This window comes from Osmerus mordax, chromosome 22 (genome assembly GCF_038355195.1).
Source record: "Osmerus mordax isolate fOsmMor3 chromosome 22, fOsmMor3.pri, whole genome shotgun sequence".
Lineage (NCBI taxonomy): Eukaryota > Metazoa > Chordata > Actinopteri > Osmeriformes > Osmeridae > Osmerus > Osmerus mordax.
In genome coordinates this window covers 11,500,841-11,521,993 of record NC_090071.1, presented here as the reverse complement: position 1 = coordinate 11,521,993, position 21,153 = coordinate 11,500,841, and the positions used below count along the sequence as shown (strand labels likewise).

Here is a 21,153-nt window from a genome sequence, read left to right as displayed (position 1 = left end):
AAAACGCACACACACACACACACACACACAGTGGGCTATTTATTTCTTAGCCATTCCTTTGTGTGTGTGTGTGTGAGTGTGTGCGTGCGTGTGTGTGTGTGTGTATGCACTGCATGTGTGGTGTGTACTACACGTGTGGTGTGTGTACTGTAAGTGCGGAGTGTGTGTGTGTGTCTGACCTACATTTGGCAGGGCTGGGTGCACAAGCGTGAAACTGCCTCACATCACCAGAGAACTGCTCAGCACGAAGCCCTCTGATTGGCTGCTCCTCTGCGGCCTGACTACTGCACTGGCATCACCCAGGGAGGGGGGGGGGGCGATAGGGGGTAGGGGGTGGGGGGGGGTAAAGCCAGAGATAGAGGGAAGAAAAGGAAGAGAGAGGGGAAGATGGAGAGAGAAAGAGAGAGAGAGTGTGTGTGAGAGAGAGAGAGAGAGAGAGAGAGAGAGAGAGAGAGAGAGAGAGAGAGAATAGATAGAGGGGAATGAAAAAGGGAAGAAGAGAGAGGAGGGGAGAAAAGGAAGAGGCAAACTGAGATGGGGGAGGGGGATAATGCCATGCTCCAATTAGAAACAGTGATGCTTACCAGCGTGTGTGTGTGTCTCTCTCTCTCTCTCTCTCTCTCTCTCTCTCTCTCTCTCTCTCTCTGTGTGTGCTCTTCTCTGCTTCAGTTCATGTTTAAGTGTTTTTGATAGTGTATGTGTGTGTGATGTGTGATGTGAGTGTGTGTGTGTATGTGTGTGTGTGTGGATGCTGAGGTCGGTGTTTCTGCTCTTCTGAGTTTTCATCAGGCGAGAGATATAGAGACAGAGAGAGAGAAATAGAGGTTGAGCGAGAGAAATATAGAGAAAGGGGGAGAGAGAGAGGATTTGTCCGCTCGTCCCTCCAGAGCTGACTTCTTCTCTCTCTGAGACATCCCCAGGCGCAAAGCATTGTGGGAATCACTATAGCGCCACTCACTGCTTTCATCTTTAAGTTGTTTCCATAGAAACCTTGTGGTAAATGACTGTGGTATCTCCTCCTTACTCTCTCTACCTCTACCTCTCTCTCTCTCCTCATCATTCTTATTCCGTCTCTTGCTTTCCTCTTATCTCCCCTCTCATCCCTTCTTGTCTCTCTCTCTCTCTTGCTCTCTCTCTCCATCCTTCTCTCTAGCTCACCCTTCCTCTTCCTACCTCTCTCTCTCTCTCTCTCTCTCTCTGTATCGGTTCATTGATTGTTTGGGTATAGCATCTGCTGTCATTGTTCATGTCACACTTCAAAGCATCAATAGAATCTGTAACATCCTCAATCGGTTGGGTTATTAAAGCTGGAATTGCTCTGATCTAGAATGGCAAACACACACACACACACACACATACACTTCAGATGCTTTATTTAAATCCACCAATTACATTCATTTAGAAGGAATTCAAATACTCACCAATGTCACAAATGGCACAGACACTTGAGTAGATGTTAAACGATAGTAGATTTTCAAAACTGATAATGATAGTGAGGGGGATAGAGGGGGGGGGGGAGACCTGACTGCCATATTGTTTGATTAGTTTTTCAGAACCTTTAAGCTTGAGTGCTATCTAAGCTTTTTGGCCCCTTATTGGTAGTTCTACATTGAAGACCACCACAGAGAACCTCCATGTTAGGTTGCCCTTGTACATAGAGCGCTAGTTTGCTTTTGCTAAATTATCACAAAACATTTTGAAATGAAGAAATAAGAGACAGTACGTGTTTTATGTCAACATCATTCTGTGAGACGCAGTTACTAAAAGGGAGAGGGTCTCCCTTCATCATAAATATATCACCCTCAACCAATCAGAAACCCGAGGATGGCCTTTAACAGATAGCCTTGTGTCTTCCACGCAGCCTAGCTGTGACGTCTGAAACATCGTAAGGTCTGTTTCAGACAGTCACTTCCCCTGCCTTTACACGTGACTGTTTAGAGTGGGGTGTTAGACCAGTGTTGCTTTGTCTGACCCCAAGTCAACAATGCAACCTTGCCAGACAAGCCTGATAGGCCTCAATAGAATGATTCTTTTTTAAATGATGCAATTATGTTGTATGGTGTTTGTTTTAGTCTGGTAGCCAGGGAGCAATAGATGTTCGACAAGCGTTGCTATTCCTCAACTAGACTGGAATATTGAACATCTGGAATGGACATTGGACACCATTCAGTGTAGAATGCTCACTATGTCCACAGCAAAAGATACACACACACACATGCATACATACAAACACACACACGGCAGTTAGAGTGAACACTTTCTGCATCCACAGCACACATACAGACACACACACACACAGCAGGAGAGGACCGCTCCCAGCATATGTGCCGGTTTCCATGGAGACACGGAGTTAAAAATAACATGGGCGATGGCTTGTCTCGTGCCATTCTCTCAACATGGCAGACATACACACTCTGCTGTTTGTGTGAATATGTATGTGTGTCATACGGTATGTGTGTGTATTCTCTGTATATGTGTGTGCGTGCGTGTGTCTGTGTGTTTCAGTGTGTGTCTGTGTGTGTGTCTTTGTGGTAGATTACAGTGGTAGTACATCCTTGTGCTATTTCAAAGCCTGTCTGAGACCCTTGGCATTGGACAAGAGATAGATAGAGAGAGAGAGAGAGAGAGAGAGAGAGAGAGAGAGAGAGAGAGAGAGAGAGAGAGAGAGAGAGAGAGAGAGAGAGAGAGAGAGAGATGATTGAGGGAGAGTTTAAAAAAGGGTGATAGTGATAGTGGCCGAGAGGAAGAAGTGAGACATAAATTGGGGGGGGAATAGAGATTGAGAGAAAAAGAACAATGCAAAGAGGTAGACGGAGAGCTGGAGAGAGAGAGAGAGAGAGAGAGAGAGAGAGAGAGAGAGAGAGAGAGAGAGAGAGAGAGAGAGTAATGGGGAGATGGAGAGCTGGAAAGAGAGAGAGAGGTCACCAAAGGATTTGTTCATTCCAGGCATTTGAATGATTCAGTGAAATCTGTCCAAAGTAACTTATGCAAGCGATGTGTGTAGCTTCTCTAGCCGCACACTAATCACGCCTGTCATTTAATGTGTATGTGTGTTTTTGTGTACGCTGTGCTGTGTGTGTGTGCTATACTCATGTTTGTGTGTGTGTGTGTGTATCCTGTACTTATGTGCGTGTCGGTTCTAATATACTTTATCCAGCAAAGTACGACAACATCCTTGTGCAATCAACAGATCCCCCCCCCTCTCATTATTGATTCATGAGGTTTTTTTTCAACAATTTGATGTCATCACCAGTTGCCAGGGGAACACCTCCAGGAACAACTTTACAATATTGATGAACTGGAGGTCACCAAGGTTACCATTGGGACCCCAAATCACTTAGAGAAACAAACAAAGTAATGTTTTGTGAAATTTGGAACATGAGATAGTGTGTGGGAGCTTCTCATAGTGTATGTAGGTGATTATGTGTGTTTGTCTTTGTGTGTGAGTTTGGGCACATGTAGCGTTGCGATTTATTACATTTTAATAAACTGAGTTTAGCATTTTTTTTCCTGTAAACTTGGAGTGTCTTTGTGCTTAATTAACGTGGTCGTCGCAAAGCACTCTCCGTTTGTTTGTGTGTGTGAGGCTGATGAAAAAACTCTCACGTATATGGGCCGATCTAGTACCATCGGGCGTCAGTGTGGTGCTTTGGCCACCAGGGGGTGGCACTGTTTATGATTTCAAGTATTAACTATTTTACTCCAGCTGTGACATCATCAGCATGTGACCAACCACGCTGTAACAGACTGGAGTGGAGAGGATGTTTTTTCTATGAAGTGTGTATTAATGTAATCGGTGGATTCAAATTTGGAGTGTACGTGTGCTTGTGTGTGCGTGTGTTTGTGTCTGTGTGTGCGTGTGCATATGCGTGCGTGTGTGCTTGTGTGTGTGTGGAGGGACAGGGGTCTGTAGGGGCAGGATCAAAACATCAGGTCTTCAAGAAGAGGAGGGGAGGAGGGGGAGGTAAAGAACCACGATGCAGGTGCGGCTAAGAGGGGAGGAGGGGGAGGGAGGGTGCGACATGAGTCACAGCTCCATGAAGGAGAGAAGAGGGGAAGGAAGCAAGGAGTACAAAAAAACATACGGAATACAGACAGAGACAGAGAAAGAAAGGCTGAGTGAGTTTCTCCTAGAGAGAGGGGAAAGCGAGAGAGAGAGAGAGAGAGAGAGAGAGAGAGAGAGAGAGAGAGAGAGAGAGAGAGAGAGGTTGCTGACCTCACTCACTCGGGGTGCTGTTTTTTACGGTGTCAGACCTGCCTGTGTCTTTCTTTGCACAGATCTACACATCACCTTGCTTACCCACCAGCCTGCTAGCCTACCCATCCTTCTGGTATAGATATCACTTATACACATAAGTCTGCTAGCCTGCTAGCCTACCCATCCCTCTGGTATAGATCACTTATACACATAAGTCTGCTAGCCTGCTAGCCTACCCATCCCTCTGGTATAGATATCACTTATACACATCAGTCTGCTATCCTGCTAGCCTACCCATCCCTCTGGTATAGATATCACTTATACACATCAGTCTGCTAGCCTGCTAGCCTACCCAGCCCTCTGCTATAGATATCACTTATACACATCAGTCTGCTATCCTGCTAGCCTACCCATCCCTCTGGTATAGATATCACTTATACACATCAGTCTGCTAGCCTGCTAGCCTACCCATCCCTCTGGTATAGGTATCAGCCGACCTGTGCAGCATGAGGCTCAAACTGATCTGGAACATGGACAACGTCTCCATGCCAGACTTTTACAGCACTGCCAGACTCCTGCAGCCCTGCTAAACACTCACTGTGTGTGTGTGTGTGTGTGTGCTTCTCTCTCTCCAGCATGGAATAATTCAGCCTGTCTGATAATCCGCTCTAATCTGGAGCAAGCTCAGCTGGTGACCTTGGCTCTGGAGCTGGAGTTTCTCTGATCCAGACACACTCGTACACACACACAAACACACACTAAAGCAGGTCCCAGATCTGTGGTGCAGGTTTCTCTTCAGTTATGGAATTTCGTTTCAGGGAAGGACGGCTGGTTGTAGATCAGACCACCTGAAGGTACTCTTAACATCACCTAAGGTTGCTAGTTTGAATCCCAGGGAGTCCCAACATAGAACAGTTGGAGGCAAAAGAAGCAAAACACAGACATACATACACACACACACACACACACACACACACACATGGAACATCAACACACAACACACACAGATTCTCATTCCTTTGCAGGGGACGGGTTGCCTCTTCAGCCGTGTGGATTAATACAGTGTGGCGTGTGTGCAAGCATTCATCCTTTTGTGTGTGTGTGTCCTGTGTTTGTGCTGATGTGGACTCCCCCCGTATGACGGGTCATACAGAGATTACTGTCATGGAGAGAGCAGGACTGATCCATCTGTAACCCCCAGGAGGGGTTCAGGGAGGGGCCGGAGGGAGGGGGGGAGGGGGGGTTTCTACAGATGTTGTTCGTCCGGATGTTTATAGGACGGAGAGACAGAGAGAGAGAGAGCAAGAGAGAGCCATGGTTGAAGACGGAGGATGAGAGAACTGTAAAGAGGGGAAGAGGACAGACAGAGAGAAAGAGAGAGAGAGATTGAGAGATAGGGAGATATTTTGTGAGTGAAAGAGAGAGAGAGAGAGAGAGAGAGAGAGAGAGAGAGAGAGAGAGAGAGAGAGAGAGAGAGGAGAGAGAGAGAGGAGAGAGAGAGAGGAGAGGTATTTTAGGATCACCATGGCTCTGGCCTGTCTGGGACTGAGCTGCGTTCCTCTCAGATCTAAAGGTACAGTACGCTGTGTGTTTGCGTGTGTGTGTTTCGGTGTGTGAGTGTGTTTGCGTGCGTGTGTTTGTGTGTGTCTCTCCCTCCCTCCCCAGACTCTAACCCTTGTGTTGTCTCAAAACAGTGACCATCAGTACAGCTGATGTCTGTTATGTAAACTTGCAACTATATCTGATGGCTGGCTACTTGACTGGCTACTGACTGACTGACTGACTGACTGACTGGCTGGTAGGCTGACTGGCTGGCTGGCTGGTAGGCCGGGTGATTCTGGGGCTGCAATGCCACTGTAAGCTGCTGACACCGGCACCTGCAGACCCAAAGAGGGAAGGAGAAAGGAGGAAGAGAGAGAGACCGGAATAGTAGATCAAGAGAGCAAGGGAGACAGAAGCACGGATGGAGAGAGAAAGTGAGAGAGAGAGAGAGAGAGAGAGAGAGAGAGAGAGAGTGAGAGAGAGAGAGAGAGAGAGAGAGAGAGAGAGAGAGAGAGAGAGAGAGAGAGGAGAGAGAGAGAGAGAGAGAGGAGGGGCGCAAACCGGTGAGTCGGCCAGTCCGGAGGTGGAGGGCTTTGGCCATGTTTGTGCGTCTGCTCTCTGGCCCCGGGCTGATGGGTAACTCTCAGGGAAGGCGGCTGAGGACACATAGGAGGAGCCGGCCTCAGAGAGGACCACAGCAGGACAGAGGACACACAGGTACAACAGGACAGACAAACGGTCCGGGACCGGACAGGAATGGATAAATAGGATAGGACAGGACAAGACAGGACAGAAGAATGCGGGTTAAGACGCACAGCTGAGGCAGCATGGTGAAAAAGGGGTTCTAGAACAAAGGTCTCTCTGGCGTACTGGTTCCACAACCAGTTTGCGTGACTGTGAGCTCACTGGTAAGCTACCAGTGTGTGTTTGTGTGTGCTGTTGTTGTTATTTGTTATGGTGGGTTAGGGTCTTGCGGTGGTGATATCTGCCTGGGCTGAGGCAGCTGGTCGGCAGAGATGGACTATTCTGTCTGCTACACTGTTCTGTTGAAGCTTAGCAGAAACACTGCTTGTGTGTGTGCGTGTGCGTGTGTGTGTGTGTGTGTGTGTGTGTGTGTGTGTGTGAGAGAGAGAGAGAGGAGAGAGAGAGAGAGAGAGAGAGAGAGAGAGAAGAAGCGAGAGAAGAAGCGAGAGAGAGAGAGGTGAGTGTGTGTGGTGAGGGATGGTTGACGGTAGTGTGTGTGTAAGACTGAATGCCATGTGTGTGTGTGTGCATATTTGTGCGTTGTGTGTAGGTTTATGTAGGTGTGTGGGAGAATGTTGCTGAGTAACAGTCTTTATAAAGCACTGCGTCCTGATGATGACAAAGATGAGACAACTTCAACACTGGCAGCAACTATCTGGAGCAGAGAAGAGTGGGAGGGAGGCAGGGAAGGAAGGAGGTAGAGAAGGAGAGAAGGAGGGAGATAGGTAAGGAGGAGAAGGAGGGGAGGGGAGGAAGGGGAGGTAGAGAAGAAGAGGAGGGGAGGGAGGTAAGGAGAGAAGGAGGGAGGGAGGTTGAGAAGGAGAGAAGGAGGGAGGGAGGTAGGTAAGGAGAGAAGGAGGGAGGGAGGTTGAGAAGGAGGGAGGGAGGGAGGTAAGGAGAGAAGGAGGGAGGGAGGGATGAAGAGGAGGAGGGCAGTAGGTGAGGAGGGATGGAAGAGAAATGGGGGGGAAGAGGGAGAAGAGAGGAGGGAATGAGAGGAAAGAAGGGGAGGCAACAGAGGGAATGAGGGGGGGGGTGAGGAGGAGGAGGAGAGGTAAGAAGGGAGGAAGCAGAGAATGAGTGTGTGGGTTGGGGAGGGTGGTGCAGGCTCTGGGTAGGAGTTCTTCAAACACTGTAGCTCTCTTAAAGTTATTGGCTAAAGGACTTCAGAGTCAAATAAGTGGCCTGGCTAAATGCATTTTCATGGTACCCTACCTCCTTTCTCTCCTTCACTAGTCCCCTCCTCATGACTGGGTAGTGTCGATGGTAACTGTGCCACGTGCTGCCTCTGATTTTGCCTCTGTTTTGAGTCTTTTCTCACAATCCGTTGTGATGATGCTGTCCTGTACTGCATTAGTGTCATTTTACAGTCATAATGTGTTAAGTGCGGGATGCTGACTAATGGAGGATGACTGTTCGAATGAATTAACTGAGTACCTGTGTACTCAGAGTGGATGGGATGGCCGAGGTTGCCAGGTTACAGATGGAAGGTGGAGTGGGGGGGGGGGGGGGGGGGGGGGGGGAATAAGGAAACGTTGAATGAGAATGATGATGATAATGACCAGATGTTGAGTGGATTCTACAGAAAGGACAGAACATGAAAGGCTTCCATCTCTCTTTTTATCTCTGTCTACCTCTCTCACACATGCACACTCACTCTAACTGTGTGTGTGTGTGTCTCATTCACACACACTCCGCTCCCTTCCCCTCTCGCTCTCTCAGGCCCAGGCTACCGCTGAATCTCTTTAGTGTGTGATGCTGATCTTAACTGTGAGACAAATGTATTTGTTTTTTGTTGCCATTTTATCAGTGTGTGTTTGTGTGTGTGTGTGTGCTAGCAGAATACTACTTTGTAAAAGACTTAAGAGAAGTGAGGGAGTGCTGTCTGATTGCAGCACCAGAGACGATAGGGCTTTACTGACACCTGTTGGTCAAAAGAAGTACTGCTGCCTTCTCAGTGTTTCAACCCCATGTTCCACTGCTGACAACTGAGAGCTGGGACGTTATTCTAGGCTATATGTTTAATCTCTCACTCTATCCAGGGGGTGTTATGGTGTGATTCATCCCTCCTGTTCTGCAGTGTTCCTCTGGCGAGATAGAGCGAGTAGAGTAGAGACTGGTGTGCTGGTCTAAGGTGAAGTCGAAACCATGGCCTGGATTCTTTGTCATAATTTTATCTTGAGGTAGACCATGTAGAAAGATAGTTTTTTTTAATCACGATAGTATTGGAATACTGACGTCCTCCTTCTCTCTCCTCTGCCCATCCTCCTCTCCTGTTTGCCCTCACCTTTCCTCTCCTCCGCCTGCCACCCCCTCGTCTCCTTTCTTTTCCTCTACTCTGCCTTCCTTCCCGTCCCTTCCTCTTCCCCTCTTCCCCTCCTCACTCCTCTCCTCCCTCCCTCCCCTCCTCTCCTCCTCTCCTCCTCTCTCACCTCCCCTTTTTCTCTCCCTCCCTCACCTCTCCTCCCCCCTCCTCGTCTCCTCCTCACTCCTCTCCTCCCTCCCTCGTCTCCTCCTCTCCTCCTCCCCTCGTTTCCTCCTCCCTCCCCTCCTCTCCTCTCCTCGTCCCTCACCTCCCCTCCCTCCCTCACCTCCCCTTCCTCCCTCCCTCCCTCCCTCACCTCTCCTCCCCCCTCCTTTCCCCTCTTGTCCTCCTCAGCGGTGTCTAACCTGGAAGTGGAAAGTAAGATAACGTCTCACTACCAAGCGCCATGGCACCAGCAGCAGAACGTCTTCCACCCCTGCACCCGGCCACCGTGCCTGGAGGAGCTGCACACGCACGCCAGGCTCAGCCTCCGCGCCCTGCACAGAGGTACACACTCGCCTACACACACGGAGGTACACACAGACCTACACACACAGAGGTACACACTCGCTTACACACACAGAGGTACACACTCGCCTACACACACAGAGGTACACACCTACACACACAGAGGTACACACCTACACACACAGAGGTACACACTCACCTACACACACAGAGGTACAGACCTACACACACAGAGGTACACACCTACACACACAGAGGTACACACTCACCTACACACACAGAGGTACACGCCTACACACACAGAGGTACACACACACCTACACACACAGAGGTACACACCTACACACACAGAGGTACACACACACATACACACACAGAGGTACACACCTACACACAGAGGTACAGACCTACACACACAGAGGTACACACCTACACACACAGAGGTACACACACACCTACACACACAGAGGTACAGACCTACACACACAGAGGTACACACACACCTACACACACAGAGGTAGACACCTACACACACAGAGGTACACACACACCTACACACACAGAGGTACACACCTACACACACAGAGGTACACACACACCTACACACACAGAGGTACACACCTACACACACAGAGGTACACACCTACACACACAGAGGTACACACTCACCTACACACACAGAGGTACACACACACCTACACACACAGAGGTACACACCTACACACACAGAGGTACACACTCACCTACACACACAGAGGTACACACTCACCTACACACACAGAGGTACACACCTACACACACAGAGGTACTCACTTCACTTGCACACAGAGTCCTAACCTCACACACACCCACATCCCATACGCCTATCTTTAGCCCTGCTAGTACCAACCTGTGTGTGTGTGTGTGTGTGTGTATTCCAGATCAGCAGCAGCGACAGCGGTCGACCAGCAGAGAGCGCAGAGTCACCATCTCCATCTCTGTGGCTCCGCCTCCTTTGCCCACCTTCCCCTCACCACGCAGGAGACATGAGCAGAGGAGCCGGCACGCTCATGCGGTAAGCACACACACATACACACACACACACTATATACAACACACACTAGATATATATATCACACACATAAACCACACATACATGCGACACACACTAATAAAGATGTAGTAGACTGAGGCCAGTTGTGAACCCTGTTGGTTGGGGTGTGTGTGTGTGTGTGTGTGTGTGTGTGTGTGTGTGTGTGTGTGTGTGTGTGTGTGTGTGTGTGTGTGTGTGTGTGTGTGCGTGCGTGCGTGTGTGTGTGTGTACCCTGTAGCAGCAGCAGGAGAAAGCAGAGAGAGAGGCAGACTTCCAGCCCAGGAAGGTATGACATCACACTACTCCTTTTCAATGGTCATTATGAGAGTGTGGCCATTTCTGATGTTGTTACATACAAATGTCTCACCTCTCTCTATCTCTCTGTCCAGGAGAGGATAACAAGAGAGACAGAAATACAAACGATACAAAGAAAGGTAAACGTTTTTTATGGAATTAGTTAAGAATGTTTGACGACATCTATTGCATGAATAACCATTGTATCCGGACGTCTGATGGTGTTTTGAGTTGTTGTTTGTTTGTTTGTTTGTTTGTGTGTGTGTCTCAGGAGAGACCAGGGAGAGATGCAGACTTCCAGACCTTACAGAGAAAGGTGAATATTTTCTTTATCTGTCATATCTGCACAGCACACCTACGTATAGCTGTGGTACCTTCCCAGAATACATTGTGTCTAACATAGCCTTCCATCTACTCCATTTTGTTGTTGTTTTATTAGCATTTGACACTCATTTTTATTTTTCCATTGATCAACCCCTGTTTTGTTTTTGTTTATGTGTGTGTTTGTGTGTTTGTGTACACGTGTATGTGTGTATTTAATTGAAGCGTGCTCACTCCCCCTCCCCCTTTGAGTGTTGCCTGTTCTTCCACTGGAGCAGAAAGGTACTCGATTATTCAAACCTCCTGGTCTATCACTGCACTAACCAACCTCCTGGTTACAGTAACACCTGGTCAATGACTTTACTAACCAGCCTATTGGTTAATACCTTGTCCAACCATCAGGCTGCTACACTAAAACCCCTCTGTTTCCTTTCTGCTCTTCTAGCTTCTAAACTTGAAGGACATCTCAGTTTTCATCATCATAGTCACCATATTCCTCATCCTCTCCATGTTTCTCCACTCTGGTCTCTCCACCCTCCGGTTCTGTCTAGTTCTGTGTCAAATCCTAGTGGGGCCACGGTGTAATCGTAACTCTCACATCTCTCTATCTCTCTCTCTGTCCTGTCTTCTCCCCATTCTCTATCTCTCTCTCTCTGCCTGTCCCCACTCTATATTCCTATTTTTCTTGTTCCTTCTCTCTCCCCCAGTCTACCTCTACCTCAGAGCCAGACACTGAGGTGTCTGAGGGGCGCAGGAACAAGTGTGTTGCTGCTCACCCCGCCTCCATGACGGCCCAGCAGCAGACTGCATGGTCCAAGGCCACGTCCCCAGAGGACAGGCACAAAACGGACCCTCAACTTCTGTCCTCCTGCATCATCCCCATAAACGTCACCGGTACACACACTGCCCAGAACATACTAGAACTACACACTGCCCAGAACATACTAGAACTACACACTGCCCAGAACATACTAGAACTCAAACTGCCCAGAACATATTAGAACTACAAACTTCCCAGAACATACTAGAACTATACACTGCCAAGAACATTTTAGAACTACACACTGCCCAGAACATACTAGAACTACACACTGCCCAGAACATACTAGAACTATACACTGCCCAGAACATACTAGAGCTACACACTGCCCAGAACATACTAGAACTACACACTGCCCAGAACACTGTACAACTACACACTGCCCAGAACATACTAGAACTACACACTGCCCAGAACATACTAGAACTACACACTGCCCAGAACATACTAGAGCTACACACTGCCCAGAACATACTAGAACTACACACTGCCCAGAACATACTAGAGCTACACACTGCCCAGAACATACTAGAGCTACACACTGCCCAGAACATACTAGAACTACACACTGCCCATAACACTGTACAACTACACACTGCCAATAACACTGTATAACTACACACTTTAGAACATTCTCAAACAACACACTTTAGAACATACCAGAATTACACACTTTTGAAAACTCTAGAATGACACATTCTGACGTAACTTGCTTTTCAAACATTCCAGAACAGTCTGGGATTACATTTAGTCATTATTTAGCGGAGCTCTTATCCAGAGCCTTCTATCCAATTACATACTCGTTGAAATCTAAAACTAGTTGAAATCTAAAACCCTCTAGAAGTTCACACACTGGACAATTCTAGACCTACACGCTTCACAACTCGCAGTACATGGAAGCCAGTTTGCTAGACTCGACGTAGTGTAGCAGTAGTTCTGAGTAGAACGAGCGATTCGACGCTCTCTGACGGTTCCTCCTGTGCATGTTCCTGGGCTCACAGGCATGGGATTCGACCGCGAGGCGAGCGCACGCTGCTCTCTGGTCCACTCCCAGTCCGTGCTGCAGAGGAGGAGGAAGTTGAGGAGGAGGAAGACCATAACCGGCATCCCCCGACGAGTCCAGCACGACATGGGTAACACACGCACACACGCACGCACTGGCCCAAACACCCCTCCCCCGACACACACGCACACCCTAACCCCCGTCTCTGTGTCTGCAGATTCAGACGAGTCTCCCGTGGCGAGGGAGCGGACGCTGATCGTGCACGCCAACCCTCACCTCTCACTGTGCCAGGAGGAGGAGCTGAGCCTCAGTGGGCACCGTCTCCACACCCGCGACTCCGGCTGCCAGACGGACGACTTCCTCATCGCCGCCGCCGCCCCTTCCCGCCGGCGAATCAGGGCCCAGCGAGGCCAGGGGATCCCCGCCTCCCTGTCCCACTCCACGGGCAACATCCTGTCCCTGCCGGACCACTCGGAAGTGTACACCTCCTCGGCCTCCGGGGGGCGCCTGCGCTCTCGCAGTCTACCGAGGGAGGGGGGCCGCCTCAGGGACGAGGTCGACAGCGACGAAGACGAGGACGACGACGACGAGGACGATGAGGACGAGGACGAGGAGCTGTCCCCGTACGAGGCGGAGGACTTCCTGCCCGGGCCGGGCCAGAGGATGATGATGATGATGAAGGATGAAGAGGAGAGCACGGACGACCAGGCGATGCCCGAGCTGCAGCTGGGCAGCCTGAAGCGGTCCCAGAGAGGGGGAGGGGGAGGAGGGGGGGGGAGGGGGAGGAGGAGGGGGGAGTCCGGAGCACGGCTGGATGGAGCGAGGGCGCTCCCGGCTGCCTCGCAAGGCCGACATGGGCAGCTGCGAGGTGTCGTCGTCCTCAGACACCTTCTCCAGTCCCATCCACTCCCTATCCACCACAGGGGGGCTCGGTGGGGGAGTCGACCACAAGGAGGACCACCAATCATCTAGCGGGAACTGGAGTGGCTCCTCCTCAACCTGCCCTTCCCAGACCTCCGAGACCATCCCCCCTCCTTCCTCCCCGCCCCTCACAGGCTCCTCCCATTGCGACTCGGAGCTTTCGCTCAACGCCGCGCCGCACGCCATCGACGAGTTGACAGGCTTCATCATTGACCCCTCCTACCAGGATCGCCCTCAGTGCCAGGGTCAGAGGTCAAGCTCCTTCACCTCCTCAGCGACAGACCAGCTGGATGACGCTGGGGTCAGTACCGCTAGCGAGGGGGAGTGGGCCTACCCTCCGGACCAGCCTGACCAGGACCAGGACCAGGCAGGGGCTCAGGACTACAGCCCCAAACGTGGACTGGAGGATCATGGGAGCAAGGGGCTAAGGTCTGGGGCCTACCCCTCCACCTACCAGGGCTTCTCTGATCCACATAGTCTGAGACAGACAGAGACAGAGCCTCACCCACACACTCTCCTCTCCTCCTCCTCCCACTCCGGGCAGGGCTACAGGGGCTATCTGTGTGACTATCCAGCTCTAGGCTCTGACTGTGGCCAGGGGCAGGGAGGAGGTTTCAGAGGGGGCACTATGACCCTGGGGAGGCCCTGCCGGCCGCTGAGAAAGGCTAAGGCCAAGCCTCCACCTCCCAGGAGAAGCTCCTCCCTGAAGGAGAGCAGTGGTGCCAGTGTTGACCCGGAGATAACCGTGAGGGACTCAGAAACAGGACCAGACCAAGCCCAAGGCCAAGACCCAGACCCAGACCAAGGCCAAGACCAAGACCAAAATAAAGACCACTGTCAAAATCAAGACCAAGGCCAAGACCAAAATAAAGACAACGGTCAAAATCAAGACCAAGGCCAACACCAAAATAAAGACCACGGTCAAAATCAATACCAAGGTCAAGACCAAGACCACAACTTAAGCCAGAGCCAGAGCCAGGAACAGGATCAAAATCGAGATCATGGACAGGACCAGGGTCAAGACCAGGGCCAGAGTGAAGATCAGGACCAGGCCCAGGCCCAGGCCCAGGCCCTGAACCAGGCCCAGGCCCTGAACCAGGCCAGGGACCAAGACCAGGACCAGGACCAACCAAAGATAGGTAGTGAAGAGAACCTAAGCTTGTCTTCCGGCGATGGGCAGCTGGAACTTGAACTAGGGGGGGGCTCAGGCCAGTTGGACCCATCAGGGTTGGTGACACAGCCTCTGGGAGCCTGGGGGGTTGGTGTGGACCTAACAGAGCCCACCTCCTTTGGCTCCACAGACACACATTCCTTCAAGGACGAAGGGGCTGTTCAGTCTGACTATGCCAACCTATGGCTGCACAGTGACCTCAAATCCCCTGCCCCCTACCCCCCCCTCTCCAACTCCAGCCCTGGCACCACCATCATCGAGTGTCTGCGATCTCCGGAGAGCCCCTGTTCTGCCCCCCCTCCTCCGCCCCCTCAGGCCTCCCCCCTCCTCCCCCCAGGGGAGGCAGACTACAGACTGGGCTCTCCCGAGAAGCTGGCCGGCCTGGCCTCACCCTCGAGTGGCTACTCCAGCCAATCAGAGACGCCCACGTCATCATTCCCCGCTGCCTTCTTCCCCTGCCCTGTGTCGCCCACCAGCGGTAAGAGGAAGCCCAAAGTACCCGAGAGGAAGTCCTCCCTGGCCTCGCTGCAGCGTGACCCCGCCCCTTCCTGTCGGACAGAACCGGACTTCCCCCCGCCTCCCTCCCAGTTGGATTTGAGCGCGCTCCACAGCCACGGACATGGCCACTCCTACGCTCGACACACCCTGTCCCACAGGACACATCTTCACACGCTGCACCACCACAAGCAGAGGGCAGTGGCCATGGCGGCCGCTGCAGCGGAAGCGAGGGCCGCGGGTTCAACCATGCACGCCGAGGGTTCTGGCTCCGCCTCCATCCCCCTGGCAATAGGCCCCTCCCTCCTGGCAGCCATCACACCCTCAGCGCTTCGATCCGTCCAACTGAGGTCCGTTGGTGGTCAGAGCCTTAAGAACAGTAGCGGGACAGAAATGGAGAACACCGCCACCAGACCCAAATGTCCCGGCATGGCCACTGTAGCCCCCACCCTGTCCGTCAACACCAGGCCCCTCCCCCCTCGGAGACCCCCTCCTCAGAGACCAGCCCCTCAGCCTGACCCTCACTACTCCTCCCCCGAGCACCTCCCCCCTCCTCCCCCCCGCCAGCACCCAGACGGCCCCCCTCCTTACGAGAGCCTGCGTCTGCGACAGGACCGGTATGGACCCGGAACATTCTGGGCCATGACGGCCTTCAGAACCCGCGTGGATTCCCCTGAGGACCCTCCCCATCGCCCCCCGCCGCACCCACCACACCCCTCCCCTGTAGACATGCACATCACGCACTCCCACACACACCCGCCGGAGTTCAGGGTGCTGGGAGAACGCATGTTCTCCCCCGAGGAAGAGGACGATGAGGACGAAGAAGAGGAGGAGGAAGAGCCGCAGAAGGAGACCCTGCAGGCTTCCAGAACGATGAGCTCCAGGACAGGGGTGATGATGGAGCCCCGTGCCCCACCAGGGTATGTCCTGACTGGGGAGAGGCAACGTGGGCCTGGGGGCTGGGGTGTTCCTGGAGGGACGGACTCAGGACCTTGTTACAGTCCAGACAAAGTGCCTGCAGGGAGGACATACATATCGCACCCTTACTTAATCAACAATGCACTGGGAGGACGAAGAGCTGGAGGAGGAGCAGGGGAGGAAGAGGAGGAGGAGGAGGAAGAAGAAGGTCCTAGCAGGAGTGCTCCTAACCAAGATGGCCGAGAGGACTCCACCACCCCTGATACAGAAGGATATTTTAGCAAAGGTCAGATCAACATAAACCTGTCCTTCCTTGGGACTTTATTTTATTTTGTTACAATAACTGACGGTATGACAATAACTGTTTATATTGTATTTATATTATCTGTTGAAGTAGTATTGTAAAACGGAGTTGTTATACTTCCAAACTCTATATTGTTATATATATATTATATGCCCCCATAGGCCCTTGGTAAGCAAAGAGTGTCAAACTGAGCAGAAAGTTTCCGATATCCATAATGATGCAATTGGTCTTTATTTCTCCACCCCAGACTCCACCCCCAGTGACAACTCACTCTCTCCCCTGACTGATGACATTAAAACCGACGATGACATTGTCTTCACGTCGCCCAATAAAATGCGTACAACTGAGGACTTGTTTGCCATGATACACAGGTATCTATCAATCTATCTGAGCATCGACTGTATATCAGGTTTTTTTTGTATTCATCTTCTCAATCTCAGTCAAAAAAAATTCTTTCCCCTACACTCTCATCCTATGTCATTACCTATCTCTGAAACCTGTTTCCTGTTCCAGGTCCAAGAGAAAGGTCTTAGGCAGGAAGGATTCCGGTGAACTGGGTTCGAAGAACCGCCTGTGTCCTCCGGCGCCCCCCGTCCCCATAACAGCTGCCCCGGCACCAGCCATGGCCATGGCACCGGCCGCTCCTCTGAGCACCCCAACCACCCCCGCAACCGCCGCCGCTCTCCCGGCCGGCGCCCAGCGTGCCCCGGTCCCTATTTACCGGTGCGCGAAGAAGTCCAGCACCTCCAACGAGGAGTTCAAGCTGCTCCTCCTCAAGAAGGGCAGCAGGACTGATTCTAGCTACCGCATGTCTGCCATCGAGATCCTGAAGAGCCCCATAGCTCCAAAGAATATCGGGGACACCCTCATGGAGGGAGGGGCGAGACTGGGGGCTGGCGAGGAGCTCCCCTCCCCCCTCCAAGATCTACCCTCGGTCCCCGACCAGCTCCTGCCCCCGCCTGGCCTCTTCCCCCCAAGGCCCACTGCTGAGAGCTTCACCACGAAGACCCTCCCCATGTCCGCGGCCTCACGCCAGGGCAGGTCAAGGATCCCCCCGGCGGCCAATAGCAGCCGCTACAGCGCGCGATCCCGCCTCTACACAGCCCCCATGCAGGCCATCTCAGAGGGAGAGACCGAGAACTCCGATGGCAGTCCCCATGATGACCGGTCGTCCTAGTGTTAGGATGGAACTAACCAGGACCACATCCAGACCATGACCCAACCTCCTACTGCCCCAAAACAATCGTATGCAATCCTGTCAAATAGAGGCTTGGGTCAGGGAGTCAGGGGTCACGCGGGCGGAGGTCAGAGGCTCCAGCTGGAGGACCTTGTTGTTTTACATCCAGGGTCAAAACATAATTTTGTTCAGATGAACTAATTAGACTTCTTATTGTGACTGGGCGCTCTTCTCTTTTTATACCATCCAGATAAGGAGTGGAAGTTAAAGAAAAGGGGATGTAAGACCCGTGTGTGTGAGTGTGTGTGTATCGGAGCAAATGGAACATCCACTGTTATTTCTACTTCCTGCTTAAGTAAGGGGACTGGTATGCCAGCAGAGGAGCATCTTTCAGAAGTCCCCTACACCCCATGAACACATGATCTTGGCTGCATGTTGAGAAGCTGGAGTGTTGAGGTGCTGTTGGACTATTGATCAGTAATTATTATGGTGTATCTGTGGTGTATGTAGCTGTAGCAGAGCTGGTCTGAGGACTAGTGTGTTGGCCCTAACCCGAGACCTGAAGATACACACAACTACGCTAACTTGCTTAGCAAGTTAGCAAAAACCTTTTCAGCGAGTCCAGTACCTGGGTTATGTTTCTTATGATGTGCCCTCTGCCAGGAAGGGGGGTAGGGGGTTGGGGGGTGGTCAGGGCTTGTGTATGTCTAAGATAGGCTAACTTTAGACAATCTAACAGTGGCCTTCCTCTAATCCAGTTGCTATGTGGCAGGGTAGCTAGTGCTCTAGGCTTAGCATACTAGGCTAGCAGGATGAGTAGCTAGCATACTAGGCTTGCCAGCTGGCTAGTCAGTCAACTCTGCTAGCACACTAGGCTAGCTAGCATATCAGGCTAGCAGACTATGTAGCTGGCACACCTATCTAGCACACAAGCCTTGGAAGTTCACTAGGATAGTAAACTGGGTAGCTAGCAAACTAGGCTAACACAGGCACTATAGAGCAAAGACTGATCGAAAACAGTCTTCTGGAGGTTGACAAGGATGGGTTTGCAAAACCAACTTCTTTGCACTTGATAACAACTCTTTAAGAATAGTCCTTGAGGGGTGAAAAAATCTTATAATGAAATTGTACATATATATATTTGTATTGTATATAGAGCTATATGAAGACACATGCTGACCATTTTTGTAGGACTCCTACTCAAACTGCACTGATCTGACTGCCCCCGACAGGTGTGAGCCATGTCCTGTAAAGGGCCTGTTTCCAGCAGCTCCAACCATATCCCTGTACACTCAGACCAGTGGGGACAGAAGATGAGGCTGTAGCAGCCCTATTGAGATCCAGCCAGTGAGTCCTACAGTGCTGTTCAATGAAAAGGTTGCAGATTAAGGACTGGTCCACAGCCAAGGTGCACAGCACGTTGACACATGGTCCCCTTGACTACCTGAAGACAGCCAATAGTTTGGTCACATACTGCTGTCAGCTTATTTACAACTCTGAAATGGTCCTTCAGTTCAATGTTTTATTCAAGGATTGAATCTATAGAAACGTTTCAGAAGTGAAACATAAAAATATATATATTATAATTTTAAAAAGCGAAAATCGTTCCACTGGCTAGGTATGGCATGATGTGTCCAAAGTGGTGTCACCACTGCCACCAACACAACGACAACATTATATGACATTGTATTCTATGAATACCACAGCAACCCCAACATTGCTGTTCCTTTGTAAATCTGATGTAAAAATGTAGACATTAATTAACTACAACCGCTTGATACTCAGAGAATACGATCTGCAGGACTGACACTGTGTACGCTTGGAGAATGGAGAAGGGGGGCGTAAAAGCTGTGAACTTACTAGAATCTACACTTTTATCCTCACCATCCTCGCTGCCAAGCACCCTCCGTGTTTCTCTTTTATGTTTTCATCGATCGCATGCAATAACTAAGAAAAAAGAAAAAGACACCATATCATTGTTTACTCTACCGAGGGACATGCCTGTTTGCTGTTCTGCCACCCCCAGAAAAAGAAGAAATCGTATTTATCATTTCGTTTTTTTTTAAATTATCTGTAATTACTGTTAAACGAATCAATAGATGTAAAAAAATAAGAAAAAAAAATGTTTGACTGATTCTGTTTTGTATCGATGTGACCACCTGCTGGTGTTTAACTCGTACTGTATATGAAGTTACTGGACAATCACAGTGGGGTCTGGGAACTGGCTCAAACACACAAATACTGGGTACCTGAGGTGCACTTGATTTAACTCTAAGGTCGAGACTGTTCCATTGGTCTAATCATTGTACTGTTTCAACGAAATCAGGATCACCCTGAATATTTGACTGTATTTGTGAGTGGCGTTTGACCCACCTGAGGTGAAGATATGACAGCAGATATCAGACAGCTGTGGTCAAAGACCGGGGGGGTGTCGTTCGATGTGGTTGGTTCAGTAATCTGGCTCCTGTAATTTGTTCACCTATCTGAGGCTGTAGGTTTTGGCTCGGCAGGTTGAAGCAAATATTTAAGTTGGTGACATCGGTTCAAATACTGTCCAGGTGGTTTGAGAACATAGCTAGATATGAAGCTGGATGGTGTTATGGGTTTGGATTACTTGGAAGTGGACATCATTTACATTAGAAAGATCATAGCGAGAGACGCTTAAGTAGACCTACATATCAGATGAACATTCACATGTCCACATGACTGGAAGAGAGTGGCCGGTGCAGCACAGTTTTGTGTTTTCTGATCACTTGATCTGGGTGTTTCGTTCCAGATCTGCTGTTAGCCCTGTAGGTACCAAGGCTGGGGTCGAATCCGTTTTGAACTGAAACCACTTGGAATTTATACGACAAAAAGAACCAAAATATTAGTTTGGCAAATCATATAATTTGCTTTTGTGCAACAGTAGGAAGATTTTTGCGTTGTTGTTTTGCATTTAAAATGAATTTGAAAGGAAAGTGACCCCAGCCTTTCTATGCGGCCAGTGTGAACATGTTGATATCGTTTGACTCTGGTCTGAGTTGGCAACGCCAACACGGCCAACTAGGTCTATATGCACCCCATTCTGTGTCTAATGTGACCCAGCTCCTTGATTGTGTTGTAAAGAACATATTTTTAAACCACAGGGTATTTTATCCAGAGGTCTATTTTGCTAGAAGATCTAATCAAAGGTAAATTACCTTGATCAGTGGGGCCCCTCTGGCCCCTGAATGGGGCTAGATTAAAGGCGGTATTGCTGGACTCACTTGATGGATTGTTACACATAACCATCTGGGAAGTTGCCTGTGGAAATTGTTTAGAAAGGGCAGGCATTTTCAAAAAATACTTGGCAAGGTGATTGGATAAACTTTATCACCATCGATCACAGGCTAACTTCAACCAAGTCCGTAGCTGCCAG

The 21,153-nt window shown here is 50.4% G+C and overlaps 1 protein-coding gene across 1 annotated transcript in view; it reads left to right on the top strand.

Moving 5' to 3' along the window:
• The window catches only part of nhsb (Nance-Horan syndrome b (congenital cataracts and dental anomalies)), a 31,786-nt gene extending 14,033 nt beyond the window's left edge, over positions 1 to 17,753 (top strand). Inside the window, 12 exon segments of the mRNA XM_067260911.1 lie at positions 9,144 to 9,296; positions 10,178 to 10,311; positions 10,568 to 10,615; positions 10,719 to 10,769; positions 11,170 to 11,226; positions 11,652 to 11,838; positions 12,766 to 12,897; positions 12,985 to 13,532; positions 13,534 to 14,409; positions 14,776 to 16,564; positions 16,812 to 16,947; positions 17,090 to 17,753. Of these exon segments, the coding sequence (XP_067117012.1) occupies positions 9,144 to 9,296; positions 10,178 to 10,311; positions 10,568 to 10,615; positions 10,719 to 10,769; positions 11,170 to 11,226; positions 11,652 to 11,838; positions 12,766 to 12,897; positions 12,985 to 13,532; positions 13,534 to 14,409; positions 14,776 to 16,564; positions 16,812 to 16,947; positions 17,090 to 17,753 (4,775 nt within the window).
• The last annotated feature ends 3,400 nt before the right edge of the window (positions 17,754 to 21,153 follow it).